Genomic DNA, 18,665 nt, shown 5'->3' on the forward strand with positions numbered 1-18,665 from the left:
CGACGTTTTCGATCACGAGTTTTCATTGTTTATGCAAATAAACTTTCGCGCTGGCCAGTAACATATTACACAGGACATATTTTACTATCTTGTATGTAAAACGTCATAAATCCCTAATGCTTTCCATGACGTAGGTTTTCAGTCACTTATTTCTTTACTAATTACCTATTTTTTGTATTAAAAGTATTTAACTATTGAGATTCAGTGGCTCAGGGTTCAAGCACTCGACTTGCAATCTGCAGGTCCTGGGTTCGAATCCCGCCATGTACCAATGTGTTTTTCGATTTACGATTTACATATGTACATTTATCCGACGTTCTTACGGTGAAGGAAAACATCGTGATGCAACCTGCACATATCTGAGAAGAAATTCAAAGATATGTGTGAAGTCAACCAACCCGCACTTGGAGACCGTGGTTGACTATGGCCTAATCACCCTTAACTTAGGGTAGGCTCCGAGCCCCTAGGTGGGGACGTATAGTGAGCTGATGATGATGAACTATTGAGATCTCTGAACCTTACTATAGGACTTTAGAGTGAACGAGTCTTAAATCTTGATAAAATACTTCCTAAGTATAGTATTTTCTCTTTATTGAACAATGCAAAACAACAAAATGTTAGTGAAAAACAAAAGACTGAAATCAATTATGATTCATTATTGTATAAAACACAATTATTGGTAATCCGTCATATAATCTCAGGAAAAAGGAATTTATCTTTGAATGAAGAAAAAAATTCTTAGAAATTAAATAATACATACAATATGTAAACTTTTTCAAGATATAATCATACAACAAGCAAGTTTCCATCGACCTTTAACTCGGGAAACGATAAATTACTCGGAAGGAAACTTATATTGATACAAGATTTCTCTCCAAAGATCTAACGTTAGTACGACCTTCGTTTATTATTTCTTTACACAATTGTACTCTAATAATGAAAATGATCCATACTTATCCATTTATTAAAATAATTACGACTTAAATAATATGATACACTGTTTCTATTGTTGCTAAAAGGTAAAAAGATATTTTTTAAGTTTCTTTTTATATAATACTAAATAGATAAATGTACAGTCGGTTATGTTTGCGGTATTTTAGTTACAAAAAAAATGTCTTGAAGGTCCAAGCCTCCCCCCCACACTACCCAATTAGAGTAGTGGTGGAGTTTAAGCAAAACTTATGTGTGTTATCTACACTCTGTCTGTAACTATTGAATAGTTTGTAATACACCATCGTTACAAATTCATCATAAATGCGTACAAGATGTTCTAATAGTTATCCCTTTAGAGGTAGTTGCCAATTACCGTAACTCTACTTGTATGTTGAAGCGTGAAGCGTTGCATCCGTGCTAATTATTGTAACGAAGTGAATTTCACTACAACTTCACACTGATACGTTAATTTGCTAAAGAAGCCATTGCCTTTGTAAGCGCCCTTAATGTCTCTATTGCATAAAAAAGGTCTATGTATTCAAACTATTTGCTTATTTTATGACAGAATCATTAATTTTTACAGTGACATATTCAATTTATACTGTAAATTACAGAAATTATTCATATTCGCTGAAATATTTTTTATATCGCACGATTAATTTAAGTTAACATACGCAGTTTTGTCCTCTTTTCCTTGGGATTGTGTAATTTAGTGACCGTAAAATATGCTCGAAACTTTACTAAACTGTAATAAACAGTTTCAAAATTAGTCTAGACATATAAAATCGGCATTTAATAACGATTTACGTAGCAAATTGTATTTAAACTATTGAAACTTTTTGCAAACATACAGATTGTATACCAGGATAGCAGAAATGTAGAGGAGCTTACTAATTTAAATCCTAAACCTTGCTGTTAGATAAGTTATGATTACGAAACCGTGTTCCCTTATTACGATTCATTGGTTCGCAGCGGGCGCGGCAGTGCGTCTGACCGCCGGCTGTGTCGCAACACGTCAACATCGCGCGCGGCACACGCTTTCACACATCCACTGGAAATAAGGAGTTCAGTCCGAACCTACAATAGAGTTTTGTTAAGATTTTAATAAAGACAAGGTTTTAAAACGAGACTCTTTTAATTTTAAAATATGACTCTATATTTAAGACAAATAATATTTGTCTCTTTTACCGTTCTTATTTGTTTTCAGCTTCTAGTTGCTTTGGCAGGATGTCCTTCGACATAGGCCTCCCCTAGATTTTTCCATAGTTCCTTGTCCCGAGATAATCTTCTCCACAAGAAATATATACTTAGGGGCTATTTAAATATCAAATTAATTGTGACAGTAAATGAGTCAAAGTGATTTTCCTTAATCGTTTATTCCCATAACTTTCAAATACAAAACCCATTAAGTTTTCAGTTCACTTTTCTTAATTTATTAGCCTTTTTGTTTTTTGTCACCGACTTATTTTCATTATGAAATCAAAGTCGTAAAAACCAATATTGTACCGGAAGTTGACAGTCACGGGTCATTAATTTATACTCGAGATCAAAAGTAAGGCGCTCATTTGAAACGCAAATCGATTTGGAATGTAATAAAATTGAATGAACGACGAATTTTGAAATAAAACGACAGTCGAGTTAATTAAGCAAGCGACTGACCAAAACGACCGCAATATTCGATAGAACGTATTCGAATAGCTTCAAATTAAAGCTTTGAAAATCTTTTGTAAAGAAAATCAATCTTTGTGAACTTTAAAAACGTCAACTTTTATTGTTTATAAATTAAATAGCTGTCGGCTGCGACTCCGTCCGCACGGAATTGAAAAAAACTTAATGGTGGCCTATGTGTTCTTCCAGACTATGTTCGACATCTATGACAAATTTTCGTCGTTCTGGAGATATTATACCTTCAAACAAACATCGATACATCCAGTCATCTAAACATTCACATTTATAATATTAGTGTGAAGTATAATTAAATAGACGCCACGTTGCGATAGGAAGAATATCATTTTGTTCTTAAAATTGTCAGCACCAAGACGATGTCTTACCAAAGAAACATTTCATTAAGTGCGTAGAAAACACAGAAAACAGCAAAATAACAAGCAAACATATTGATGTAACTGTTTGGCTTCGCCGCCCACAGTCCTTGAGAAAGTTACGTTGAAGTACCTACGTTTTTCTCCAAACATTTCAACATCAACACACGTTATAAAGACAGAATATTCCAGCAATATGTTTGATTTAAAAAATCTATCGTCAGCTGATCGACGTCCTCGCCAATAAGCTCGAACCTACCTAGAGTTAGGAGTGACTAAGCATTAGTACAAAATCAAACTGTAATTTCATCAAATTAACAATGAAAGTATTTATTACAGATAGCTTTTTACCTAGCCCTAGCTTATTAATGTATTCTTCCAGACTGTGTTTTACATCTGTGTCGAATTTTATCAAGATCCGTTAAACCGCTGGAGTTCCTTCTAACAAGAATCCATCAATATATCCATCGATCTAAACTTTCGCATTTATAATATTAGTAAGATTTAAAATTTTAACAATATACAGCAATGAATGTAAACTGTAGTCAACTTAATAGTAAGAACAAAAGTAATAAGAATATAAAATAAAATTTCCACGTCCTCAACGTAGTCAATAAAACATTCATTGGAATGTGGAGGTAGTCGATGTAGTATGTCTTGTTTTATCGACAAACTGTGTCCTTGAATATTGCAGAGAGACTACAAATTGTTATTTTTTATTTATTGGATGTTATTGTAAAAAAACAATGCCAGGTACTACTAGCACCTAAGGTAACATTGAACCGCATTTTTGCGGTATCTGAATATCGCGTGGCAAGATTCGACTTGTTATATATAGGGTGTTCTTAAAATTATTGTATAATTCCACTGCTGAAAATTTTGTTTTATGATACATCATTGTCATTGTTTTTAAAAATAAAACACGAAAAATGTAAGGAATTTCAAACCGTTTGGTAATGTGACGTATACATTATGATTAATAAAGAATACAACTTTATAATAATTTCAAAAGACTAACCAATTTTTGTCCATACGTTAAACGATTTTTCATTTTAGTTTAATGTTCGTAGAACGTTTCACAATATAAGTTTCTCTTGCGATCTTGTGAACACGCTGTATATGTTCATGTCCTCATCCGTTGTAGTTGCATTCATGTCAAGGAAGATTTATCATCATTCAAAGTGAATTTACGTTCATTGTGAAAGTTAAAGTTCTGAACATCGAGTGAATTAATAATATAAAAACCTTAGCAGAGACTAAAATATTAATCGTGTATATAAAGCTGTTAATTCCAAATTGGTAAAAAAAAACTACTATCAATAATAAACAGGAAATTTGCACGGAAAATAACTATGTCGTGTTAACTTTTAAATATTCTTTAAATGTCACAAAACGTTTTTCTATAATTGACATTATTAAGCTCGTAAATTATTTTATATTAGAATAAATCGTCAATTTGCTAAACATTGGACTCATCTCATTTTGCAACAGTTCGACCAGTTTTTAATAATGTCAGAGTTGATATTTTCAAATTTAATGCCGACCTTGCAAAGGCCAGTTTATATTATTGCCAAGCGGATTTGAACCTTAATTTTTAAAGCATAAGGTGTATAAACATCTGATTTAATTAGTTATACGTAACAGTGACATTTGAGAGGATGTTTTTCAAGTATTAGACATCAACGCGTGAGCTTTCAAACAGGTTTGTATTTTCTATGACATAACATTTAAGTAACGGGAATGAGCAAAATTTAAAGTATCTTAATAATAAAATCCCTCTACGCTACAATAACGTTTCTAAAAACACTAACATCCTAACAAGATACGATAATTATCTTCAACTTTTTATCTTTACAAAACTTTTTTACCTAAACTGTAAAAAGTTAATAAGCCATTATATAATTTATCATCTTAAATTAATCGCGCCTGCTATTAAGTCAAATTACATTGTTAAACAAAATATAGAAAATTACTATGAGTCTAGACTTGATGTGTTCGTCCTTTATATTTTTTACGTGCCAAATAAGGCGCGCTACAGCCGGCAATACTCATCGGCATGCGGTTTAATGTCAGAGGTAAGGGGACAAGGCACGACTTTGACTTTTACAGCGCAGTTAAACTTGCAACCATCCTGTACTTGAACGTATACAACCTGCATACAGATTCACTATGATAAAGTTATTGTAATTCAATGGATTATTTTTCTATTTATTTTCCAATTACAGGAATTTATTGTATTTCGGACATTGGAATTGATTGTATAATATAATTAATATATATATTACTTATTATTGTCTTGTTTTGTATTTTACTTATACGATTACTTACACTTACAACGCGAAGAACAAGAACTTTTGAGTCCCGGAGGCCTAATTTAGTTCTCTTTCCCTTCCTTATAAAGAAAAGGATGGGAAGTGTAAGTGGACTTTCCGGATGAGAGGATGCATGGAAATGTTTTCTTTCTGTGCATCCTCTCCTCCGTCGATTTAAGGTAGGCAACGCATATGCCATTGCGTATGTCTATGGGCAACGGTCTCTTCGCTATTTCAGCGATTTCAGGTGGCCGCTCGCTCGTTTGCCACCTTCTGATATAAAAAAAAGAAGGCACATTTAAATATCCGCGATACCTCATTCTTTTATTATTGTTATATTTTTTTTTATCTATATATTTAAATAGGTTTTCTATGTTAAGCAATTAAGCTTTCTTTTAGTTAAGTGAATTTTAAAACATTCAATTAACCGCTATATACATTCAATTCCTTAATCGCACATCGATTATATTCATGTATTGATTTAGAATTGTGAAAAGTAGAAATCGACTATGTTCGATGTTGCAAAAATTCGAGTGAAAAGTGAAATGAGAGACTAAAATCGGTACTCCGCTCACGAAGCACTTTCGCGAATACACGATTGTGCAGTAATACGATACATATCACTATGCAACACTGATATAAAAAAAAAAACTTTTTTTAATCAGTTCATCATCTGACAAATCAGACTAGCAACCCTATTTGAGTTGTACTTTAAAGTATAAAATTAATATAATATCTTAAACTACCTAAATTGACGGTAACTATAAAATATATTAAATCTTATTTATATCATCTAACTTTGTAACATTAAATGGCGAATAAATTATTCAATAACGTCATTTAAAAAATAAAAAATTGTGTCAGATGAATGGTTGTTGTTGCATATAAAAGACATCAACGCACATGAAATTGAAATCCTGCGAAGGAGAAGCATTTTTTGCAACTGTGTTGAAGGATTTTTTTTTATAGTTCTTTCACTACGTATTCATATTTTTTATAAAGCATATAGTACGTCTTAAAACAGTCTTCTAAATCACCATTGAATGTGTATTTTTATGGCTATTATTTGTGTTTTGACTCAAAAAAACTTTTACTACGCATAAAAGTCATAATAAAGATTAAGAACATGGGAAAAAATATGAAAAGGAAAGTCTACGGGGTTGTTTAAGTTAATTAATGTTTTTGCAGTTGTAGCGGCTAATGATTTTATTGCGCCTACTAGATGGACATCGAAAGTTTCTCATAGTAAAGCAAGTTCATTACTTTATTATAAATAACTTTACTTGCTTGAAAGCGTGAGAGAGTAAAGAAAATAGTATTTTAAATTGAAATGTTAAGTCAAGGTCATTATGTCACTTAAAATTCACAGCAACACATAAAAACTTTAACTTAAATGTAAAATGTATTTTAAAATTTATATACTATTGCAATTATTTTCATCAACACTTAAATTTTTACTGATAAATAATTTATACGTAGTTGTATTAAAAACCGTATCATTGTTATTTTGGTATTGTTATTGTCACACTAAGGCTTAACTTTTCAAGTTTTCATTGACGATATCACAAAAATAATTGAAAGCCTTGTTTTATCTTTACTCATACACGCAATATTATGAAATTGATTTCACAATACCAACAAATATTCGTTACCACACTTGGACATAACAAATTTAACCACATGTTTAAGCAGATTGGTAAAGATGGCTTTATGTGTAGATAATATATCGTACTTATTTGTGAGATACAGGTGAAAGGAATACATTTCTTGGACTCTATGTAAATAAATATATAAAGAACTAGCTGTCGCCCGCGACTCCGTCCGCGCGGAATTAAAAATAGATGTTAGCCGATTCTCAGACCTACTCAATATGCTCACAAAATTTCATGAGAATCGGTCAAGCCGTTTCGGAGGAGTATGGGAATGAAAATTGTGACACGAAAATTTTATATATAAGATAATAAGAAATATCCACTTTAAATATATTACATAGGAAATGTGTCAAGTTATTTAAAGATGATGCCTAGCTATAAAAGTATAAGAATCCCCCACATTTATTTATATACATCCTTATTTATTACCCCATTTGCGTGTATAAACTTTCAATACTGGTTTTCCCTTTTAAGTCACCCTTCAAATAAATTATTGTGCTTTTTTAATCGAATATGTTTCTTAAATCGTATTTACGAGTATTTACATTAAAGTGCCATTGAATTATATGTTGTCAGTATTCAACGATTTATTTCAGAAACATCGTCTTTTGTTTAATCAAGTATTTTTTTTCACAAAAGCGCATTGGAATTTTATTGACTTCCTGATCGGACTTGTCTAATCGTGGGTTTCTGATGATCTGTATAAAACATATCGTCATCCCTTTTGTTATCTTTGACAAAACAGAATGGGGGATTTTGGTCTCAGAAACACTAAGAAGTTGTAAAAGTTTCCGATGTTGAAATAATATCTAAACTATGTATGATAAACTATCAGGGCACTATACCAAATGGGGTAGACGGAAAATCGCAAGTATAAACGTAACGATAAAATGAAAATATATTTATAATATCCCACGTCTATGTATTTAGGTTTTAAATTTTTCACTTTAATTACATTTACGTACAATGAACAGTTTATATTTCCCACGAATCATATCCCACCATCTATATACAATTAGACAATAGCTAATTACGTGACAACTAAGTAAATATGTGACAATCACAAGGAATGGAATAACCTTAAATTGTACGGTCAAGGCAAGTGTAAAGAATGAAGGAAGACAAAATTAAACATTCTTTTTTATATTTAAGTAACATAATTTACGAAAAAGTTATGCAACAAATAATACTAAAAATAATTAGCTGATATTTACAAATAACACATTTTTAATTTAAAAAAAAACAAGCCTAACTTTATGTGATTCCAATTATAATATTCAGAAGAATATGAATCTTCTATACATACATACATGCAGGTATTTATACCAGTGAAACGTTTCCTGATCATTTAATTCGGGTAAAAGATGTGTTACGCGAAAATTGTTAAAATACGTCGATCATGGCGGATTTTTTGCCTATAACCTGTTTAAAGCATAGCTATTGATTTTTTAATTATATGCAAACTGTCACTAGTTTATTCCACATTTACATAAGTATTAAATTGCCGAATTAACGTATTATATAATACATAAGTATATCACCAATCGCATCACGTCATTGATATTAGGAACTCATTACAACTGACTATAACTTGTTATGTTAAGCGTCAATAGCCTAATGGTTAAGGGTACGGATTTCCGAACACGAGGTCGGGGGTTCGAATCCCGCCATTCGACTATTGTCGTAAACCATGTCCTAGCACAAGCCTAAAGCTTAGTTGGAATGGTTAAAGAAATATTAGTAAATTTACAAAAAAATCTGCTAATATTTTACTATAAAAAAATTAGAAAAAAACATCAACTTTTTAAACACCTTAAAACTTAATAAAAACCAAACCAGGTTCTAAAATAATACTTTTCTGTTTCATGGAATGATATTAAAGAAAATTAAGAACATCGTGATTGTTATGTAGAGTTGGAAAATTTTATTAAATTACCTTTGTATAGACACTTCTAGAAATGTCATATAACTGGATTAAGATAAATTATTTATAATACAGTCAACTCTTATTACTGTATAAAACAATTTACAAACGCTATTTATCTTCCTTTATCACCAAATCTATGTACTTAACATATCGGTATTGTAACAAGAGCTTGATATAAAGGCTTTTATGTTGTATGTTAATAGCGACATTCTCATAGTATATCTATCAATGATTGTATTCCAACAATGAAGTTAGTTATCGCCTGAGAATGTTCCGCGACTGGACCTTGCGATGCAAAGATTGTAGCGAGCACACAGACCTTGTGACTCTTGCCCTTTCTATGTATTCGATATATAATACAATTATATATTTAAATTCTTACTAGTTACTCATAGAACTTTGTACATATTTCATGCATATTCCCATTATCTTAGTTATCTCACTAATATAATAAATAACAATGTTTGGATGTATGAATGAAACGATGGCTGCTAATCTGCAGAACGGCTAAACGGATCTTCAAATTTGGCGTAGACGTAGAAGGCGTGTAAGACGCATAGGTAACTAACATTTTTTTAAAATTTTACACGGATGGAGTCAACTCCAAGGCAACTCAGTCAGCGCTAGAATAAAAAAATAGATAGTAGAAGATTCTCAAACCTACACTGAATATCCATAAAAATTTTCATACAATCCGGTCAAACTGCTTCAGAAAATATGATAACTAACATTGTGACACGAGAATTATAAGATGAATTAAAAATGTATTAAACTTACGTTAACGCACTACCATTTTGTAAATACTTGTATTAAGCACAACTAATGATTAAATAACTTCAAATAAACTTATTGTCTCATCTAACAATTAACTATTAACCTGTGTGTAACTGATAATATTGTACGGTTTCTTACTTCCGCGTGGAATGCGAAATGTGAAGAGAAAGCGACAACTTTTTGAATAGATTAGATGATGAAGTAATGTTATTTGTTTAAAATATTTATTCAAATAAGATAATTTAAATCATAGCCGACACGACACATCTACTTATATAACATAATCTTTGGGAAAAAAAGCTATGTTATCAAACATTATCAATAAAACATTAAATAACTAAGTAGGAATATTTCTAAGTAACATTTTTTCAGACTGAGTTAAATGTATTATATAAAAATACTTATGTAGAAATTCATAAACTAACTTATAAATTCGCTGTTAGATTAAACTAAATTAAGTATTGACCTTAGTTATTTCATTGTTTAATAAAAGATAATTGAAAATATGCGCGTTATTTTTATATTATATTATTTAATATAAGCTAAGTTCTCTTTAAACATCTATTTAAGTATATGTATAATATAATAATATAAAAATTCTTTAAACCTAAGAATCTATAACCGATAATTCTGTCTAGACATGACGTAAGTTATTGTGTTTCTAATTTATCATTGCGGCATTAGTTGGGCCGTAAATGTCTTGCAAAATTCAATTTGTTACTCTTGACTGTTATTTACGTTTTCGCTTCGATAAATACTTATTGTTATATTTGATATAATTTAATCTTTATTTTTTAAGTTAATTACATTATTAACATGTTTCATACAGATTGATGATTTAAATTTGGTGTTAATAGTAGTTTCTTACAGCGTAAGTTAAGTGTCTTACTTACTCGTAATATGGTATTCAATCTTCAATTTGAATTTCGAATGGTTCCTATTCTAATCCTTCAGATTATTAAAGCATGGTAAAGTATGTTTAGAAAAAACATTTCACAGAATATTCGCTTTAAAATCAATTATTGTGGAAACATAGTTTAAAAATCATCGTCTCAAATTGATTTTGTAAAACATACAGCGTTAAATTACCGCAGAGAGAGTTAGAACAATTGTGTATGGTTACTTTTACTATTTATATAAAAAAAAACTTGTAACTAATATTACTTCTGATAACTTATGTAACGGAATAGATTTATACATAGCCGGTTATGTAGCACACTTCCGGTGCGATCACGGATAATATTAAATCTCATTCTAAAATAGCTAAAAAAATTAAAGTCAAAATAGTTAGAGACATTTCAAATTTGATTAAAAACAAAGAAAATATATTTATTGTACTCACATGTTTATCGATTGTTGTCTAGAACCAAACGAATTTGATAATACTACAAAATAAATGTTTATAAAAATAGGCAAAATAAAAGACCTTTGAATATCGAGAGTTTAATGACTTTATAAAGGTCGTTTGAAAGCCAATGTTTTCCTTAAATTATCACCTTGTTTACTCATATTTTTCCATAATGTATTTTTTTATATATATGTAAATGGTATCAATTTTTTAAGCTATTACTGATAGTAAAAAAGACATAAGTCTGGTGATATCCATAACATGTTTTTAGATGGATAGATGGATGTTAAAAAGAATCTTGGGAATGGCTGCATTGATCTTGCTGAAATTTGGCATAGATGTAAAAGATAGTCTGGAAGAACACATAATCTACTTATTAAGGTTTTTTTTTCCGCGCGGACGGAGTCGAAGGTGACGGCCAGTGTTTTTATATGTAGTTTTCTGTGGCACTATTTGAGTATTTCAAATCTCAATAATTCATTATTCAAAGCTTAATGTTCTTAGTTGGTTTTAACTATAAATAGTATCGACTCGCCTCGTCGGCAAATTCCTTTGAGACGAGACAGACCGGTCGACATTGTATGTGGCCGTACCCTTGACAGTACGCCTTTCTCTAGTTATTGATAACTGAAACTGTTCATTACCGAACGGACAGTATAGATATGATACGACGAAATTAAATAGAATCATTAAAAACAACTCGTTAAAATTAAATCGACTTCCGTTTCAAGCAAGTTATTCTTATGTATATGAGACGTTGAGTGTAAATAATACTCAATTATAGCACATACAAATAATAACAAGAATTGAAAAATTTTCATTTCTGATGTACTTCAAAAAAGATATTATTATAAAAATATGTTCATTGACTAAGTTTAAGCATACTTTTTAGTGGCATAACTCAAATTGTCGGCTCAAAAACGTTCTCGACTTCCGCTTTACACCTTTATCTATTTTTTATAATTCAGGTATAATTTGATTATTTTACTCATAGCCTTATTTCCTTACTTATACTCAAAATGATCTAAAGAGATGGTAAGAGACTACAATTTACATGTTTTTTTTTCATTATGCTGCAAATGAAATGATATACAATAGCACAGGTTACGTGTATCTGTGCCATAGCATCAGAGCTGAAGCGACGCAATCGAGCAAAGGTATCGTATTGCATTGCCTTATGAAATGGTTACGAGCACGCGTTGCCAATGCTAACTGGCCGACATTTTTCTCTTTACCTCTATGTAGGTTTTATTTGCAAAAAAACAGTTATTTTGATTATGAAATGTAATGAAAAAAATCAGTATTAAAATATTACTTGATTTAGTTTTTTATGTTAACTTTTCGATATTTTTTTTCAATCTTACTAATATTATAAATGCGAATGTTTAGATGGATAGATGTATGTTCGAAGGTCTAGAACAGCTGATCGGATATCTATGAAATTTGGCATACATATTGAACATAGTCTGGAAGAACACATATAGTCCTAATTATGTTTTTTTTTAATTTCGCGCGGACGAAGTCGCAGGCGACACCTAGTACCAGAGTAAAGTAAATTGGTAATTTAAAACTATAGAATTTAGAGAAGATGGTTTCCTTATAATAAAGATATTTAAATATATTTTACAAAATGAAAGACTCAGTTAAAACAAAAAAACTTCGTGAAACATTCGCCTGTTATGACTAACGTAACAAAAATAACGACCCAAATAAATGTGATGTAAATATTTACTATATCTAAATAAATTGCAGCGCTTAGAGAAAATAACAAGAAAGTTCCGTAATGTCGAACGATTTAGAACAAATATTCGCATGCAACACGATGCAATTCCGCTTTGGACACGGCCGTTGGATGTATTGTTAAGGACATTTATTTCCTACCCATTTCAGCGAAATTTCATTTGACGATCACAATGCAATAAAAATCAAAACCTAAAATTAAAGCGACATATTTCATGAATTATAACTCTTACTGTGACAATTTGAGTGTAGGATCGATTCTAAGTGGTAAGGAAATTAAATTCTTTGACTGTATATGTTGCGTTTAGACATATCTCTCTAATCTTTTACTTATGAAGGCTTTACTTTCGACTTGTACAATGGATTTGCTTAATGAAGTTCAAGTGAAAGTTGCTTAATACGAGTGAAGTGTAAGTGGCTGGTAATTAACAGAAGTAAAGTATCACTTAATGTTGCTGCTACTCTTCAAAGCATGAAATGCGTTGATAAAGACACAAATTTTGACCAACCTGTAGGTGCAATCTTTGAATATTTTTATAAATCAGCTTTCGCATTATATCTTTAGTTTTCTACATCTACGTTATTTTCAGTTTATGTTTTATTTAAATTATAATTCACATATTCATAATTTTATTAACTAAAGTAATCAGATGCCAAACTCATCGGAATTGAGCGAGTCTGCAACGCGTTGAAGTCTTTTATATGAAAATGTTGTATTCAGTTATATTAAGAGAAATCATTTTAATCGACTTAATTTTTTTCTAATAACCCTGCCTTTTTATAATTAACACTATTAGCCATTTTTATCATTTATCTTTTAATGGTTTTTACATATATATCTACAAACCTTACCGTAACTGAATCGAAGTAATTGTTTTTTTTTATTTTATTCAATATTACCTAAGTCACTATAAAACAATTATTGTAAGATATATAAAACATAGTGTAAGATTTGGTAAATGTAATTAATTCGGGTTATTTGAAACAACTTTCGTTTGAAAGCCGAGATTATCGAAATCGTGGTAAGACTTACAAACAAACTCGTCAGCAAACTCTTACTTTTACCAATCGCATTATTATTATAAACTTGTTTACAATACGTAACTATATATTTACGGGATCAACCAAATTACTTCTTTATATACTCTGTATGCATTGTCCAGAAGGAGATTTCCTAAAAGATAAGTCTATTACATACTAAATTTGAGATGTCTCAAATATAATTCTGTTTTTTTTAGAACTTCAGACGCGATTATTAAAAAAATAATACTTTTATAGCAAAATATTGAACCAGTTTAGTTTTATTGAATCACCATGTATAGTACGTGAGCTATTTGTACGAAGAGCCGGAATTCAGTGACGGGGAATGTGCGCAGGCGCAGGCTATAACCAAGGACGCGTGAGCCGAGAGCTACACTATGCATTACAATTTTAAATGGCAGCCTATGTTACTGGCAACATTATATACAATAAAATATGCTATTTATATACACATACAATTGATAATATTTTATTGGAATTATTATGACCTGTATTTCTTGCATTCTTGTTAATAATAAAGATAAATATATTTTATGATTAAAGAATTCGAATAAACTTTATAAGGAGCTTATGTACAACACTCTAACTTAGTTCTTTATTTAAATTCATCAAGTTTTGTTCAGCAGTATTGGTTTAATATGGTAAAGAACATCCATACATACTTATGCGTTTATCTTATATCTTTAAATGAGCAAATCTTGTATATATATAATTGGAATCTCGGAATCGGCTCCAACGATTTTCATAAAATTTAGTATATAGAGGGTTTCGGGGGCGATAAATCGATCTAGCTAGGAATCATTTTTAGAAAATGTCATTTTATTCGTGTTTTATGGATAATCAACTTAAACATGAACTTAACTTTTTCTATCGGTAAGATCGAAAAATATTATTCATATTTCATCATTTTATTAGTAATTCGTACTTAAATATAATTTCCAAAAAACACAATTTAAAAACAAATACCGATCAAAGCTCGGTTTTCCAGGTACTTATATTAATCAGATATTTATTAATCATGTAGCCTACGGTGTAAACCCTTGACAGTTAAGATGCGCGCTGGTTAACCTTCAGTTATCCTAGAGACCTATTAATAAATTATATTATAATCAAATGTTAATTTTATACTTCTAAAAATCAATCAACATGGCAACGCGGATGACAAGCCGCCAAGGTCGACAAATGTAAAGACGGTTTATCAAAATTAAAAATACAAAAAATTATTAATTAAATTGTTACATATTCAAGAACATTTAAATGTCAACATATTTGAATATATTTTGATGATATCACTAATAAAATTAAAGTTGATTTTAACCTATTTTATATAATTAATATTGAAACCTTAACATTTAACTTTGGTGTCTTTATATTTGATTACTCTTTTCCGGATCTCGTTTATAACATTATAACATTTTTAATAAATCAAAGCGGATCATAATAATCATCACTATAGAGGAAATAATATATGTTAAGTGATGAACACGTAGATGTACATATGAATGAAGAAATATCTAGAGATATATTAACCCCATCTACTGTTGATTTTGCACTCTTCAGACATTTGGTTAGAAAATTAAAGCATCATTTTTTATTTTTCATTTCTAGTAACGACTCTGATTGTGTTTTGTTTCCTTTATCGATACTAATTCAAAAAAGTATCGAATAAATCCAAACGACACTTTAAGGAATTGCCACTTATAAGAAACTAGCTTAAAACATATTCTGTAAGACTCTACCACCACCTTGCCGATCCAACTGCGTAACCAATATATCTCGCAACACAAACACGTTAACTAAAAAGGGAAATCTGCGCAATAATGATGAAGAGAATTTCTAAATTGATGGAATATTTTACATGATACAAGGCTTATGTGATAAAAAAATCGTTTAGGAAATATTATTACTTTCTAAAAAATAAACTTACATTTTACAATTAATAAAATTTTATATAAATTCCAAAATCTTCATTCTTAAAAAAACTAAAAACTTACCATATTTATATTTGGTAAACACTTTCTCCGATCAATAACTCCCATGATTTATTTTAAGTCAAACATTAAATTGATATAAAAAAAATAAAACAAAATTTGCGAAATGTCCTTTTTTCACAACGCAAAGTTTATATCACACATTTCACAACACGTGCCGTATTGAATGCAACTTTTGATACAGCGAATGCTGACACTGGTTGACACGCGCGCCTTTTAATTTTAAAAAGTTAATCGCGTTCGAAGTTCAAAAAGCGCTTTGGCGGGAAACGTCAATTCGCGCGGACTGCGCGCCACAAACTGGCAAGATGGCGGGCTTTTTTTGACGGTTCACACGAGTCGATTCACTTTCTACGACCTTACGTTGTATGCGACTTGTAATTAAGCATAAAGATTTACGTAACCTGTCGATGTAACCCATAAGTATTTGAGTTTCCGCAGATTGGACGTTTTAGTAACTTAATAGTTATCAAGGATATCTAAGATATTTCTTTCCGATCGCTTACTTAACATGGAAACTTAAAACCGGATTTTGTACACTAGGCACTAGTTTCTAACTTAAAACTAAGTTTATAGACACTTAATTCTCATAATTAAAAGACAACAAATTCCAAAACAAAGCAGTTGGTACCATTAATCCTTTATGAGTACATTTCAAACTTCTTTTCTTTTTATTAATCAAAACATCAACATGTAGCAACAGCAAACTTTCTTTTTGAAATTGTATTTAAGAAAAGTAATTTATAATAATCTTTCAAACAAGTCTGAGTGAGAGTAGGCTCGAGTAATCATCTTACCTCTGCTAACGTAATGTAATAACACACTCGTAACCATCCACCATTTGAAGTAATATTTAAATAATGTGTCTCTAATCTACTTTCTTACTTTGCTTTGTGTAGATTCGTATAGTGTAAATATTTAAATCAATAGAACAATTTTATGACCTAATCATCATCTCATGCAGTTATAAAAAAAAAGTTATAGAAACTTGGTAAAGTTAAACCAAATAGTTTCAAATTACTTTTATATTTTATTTTTGCGTCGTCTACAGTCAACACCTACACAGAGCTAAGGAACTCCTTTATCTAGCTATCCATATCGAAAACTCGTTTACTGAGTTTCTAGAACTCTTCTTGTTGGTTTGACTTCACAGTAAGAAATAGACTGCGAGCAATTCGTGCAACAATTAATGCTACAGTGGACTCTACATAACTCATTATACTTCACCCGTAACCCAGAGGGTTAGGCAGAGACCACGGACTACCAATTGCCGCGAACCTAATCTAAGACATTGATTCCTTTTTGTTTCCATTATTTCATCCTCAGTTATTTTTTTAAGGAAGAAACATTGGCATTAATTTATGACCATGATTTATATAATATTCCATAGCAAAGATGTTTCAGTAAAAACTAAAATATACATACATAAAAGGTACAAAGATTCGACATACGCAAGGCACCGCCCTTCTCGCTGAAACTAGCCTTCGGCATGCTCTAGATTACTAGATCATAGGTGACTGGTATGGACTTGCAAAAAACTTTAGCAAAGAATGTAGCGACACGACTGCCGCGCCTAAACGCGTTTAAAGTTTTAAGTTAGCGACTATTGCGGCATGGCATATATTACACGAATAAGTTAAATACTTAATTACGCAATTAGTGTGGAAGTTAATAGATAAAAATACATAACGTTGTTGCTTAGAGCTAGTTAGGTATCTTTATTAATGAACAATCTTATGTCTCAAATTTTTTAAATTACCCAATAATGAGACTTTAAAACATTTTTAGTTCGAAAGCGATAGTATGTTCAAAAATGTCTTTCGATTTTCAAATTGTTTATTTTTTTGCATCTTATGTTTCTAAATTTTTAAGCATAGGTACGTATTTCTGAGGATTTAGGCAGGAGTTAAGAGATTAATATATAAATTAGTATGTAAGGTTGTTTTTACAAAATAGGACAAAGACGATTCGTTATCGACGTCCCACTTAAAAGTAGTGCCCCTTAATCGCACGACCGACCCACGCGCTGCTTCCTCTGTCACTGAGCTAAATTATCTACAATTAATTCTAATTATAGAAGAGATAAAACTTATTAAATCAAATCTTATTAAAAACTTTGAGATTAGTAATGTAAATAAACGTATAAATTAACTTATTAAATAAGTATGCGTATGCCTTTAACTATGTTGAGAGAAAAGCATGCATAGAAATTAAAGTATAAAGTTATTCATACAGATATTTAAAATTAAACACATTTATGCAACCGTTCACCTCTCACCACTAAATATCATCACTTCACTTGACCTTGGTGAAGTTTCGAACATCAAATGTGCACGTACAGATTTAAAACGATGCTCGAATCTACAAAGGTCGTGTGAATCATCATATCTATCGAAATAAAATGTGTACAACCATTTTTATTTTAATAGCATAGCTAGATCGAAGTAAAAAGTAGTTAAGTTAAACAAGTAATAAAATCTCAATTTCGATAAGAAAAAGCCAAGTTAAACGAAAACTTTCCTCGTGCATTACTATTCATTGCACAAAGATCTTTGTAAAAAGCATACGTAGATGACTACAAGTTCACAATCATCGAAATATTATTACAAACTAAAACACGCTTTATAACGAGTATAGATAAATACGAAATTCGCTTGAACATTTCAAGTATTCATCATATACTACATATGTAGCTCTTAAGTCTTTTCTATCTTGTATCGTGAGATGTATAACGATGTGACATAAATAGTGCAAGTGTCGATGAACTTGCATACAATTATACTGTGTCTAGTAGCAATTACTATTTTAGAAGGATTTTTTTATTTTAAATAAGTTAAGCTATCGCTTAACATAGACCACCTTGAAGGATCTTGCAACCTTGACATGAAACCGTCTACTTTGGTCAATT

The 18,665-nt window shown here is 30.6% G+C and overlaps 1 protein-coding gene across 1 annotated transcript in view; it reads right to left on the reverse strand.

Moving 5' to 3' along the window:
* Cht6 (Chitinase 6) overlaps positions 1-16,048 on the reverse strand; it is a 71,418-nt gene extending 55,370 nt beyond the window's left edge. The window contains exon 1 of the mRNA XM_013314695.1: positions 15,761-16,048. Coding sequence (XP_013170149.1) covers positions 15,761-15,805 — 45 coding nt within the window. The 5' untranslated portion in view covers positions 15,806-16,048. The remainder of the gene's footprint in view (positions 1-15,760) is intronic.
* Positions 16,049-18,665: the final 2,617 nt, after the last annotated feature.

The sequence above is a fragment of the Papilio xuthus genome, unplaced genomic scaffold, assembly GCF_000836235.2.
Source record: "Papilio xuthus unplaced genomic scaffold, Pxut_1.1 DF827135.1, whole genome shotgun sequence".
NCBI lineage: Eukaryota > Metazoa > Arthropoda > Insecta > Lepidoptera > Papilionidae > Papilio > Papilio xuthus.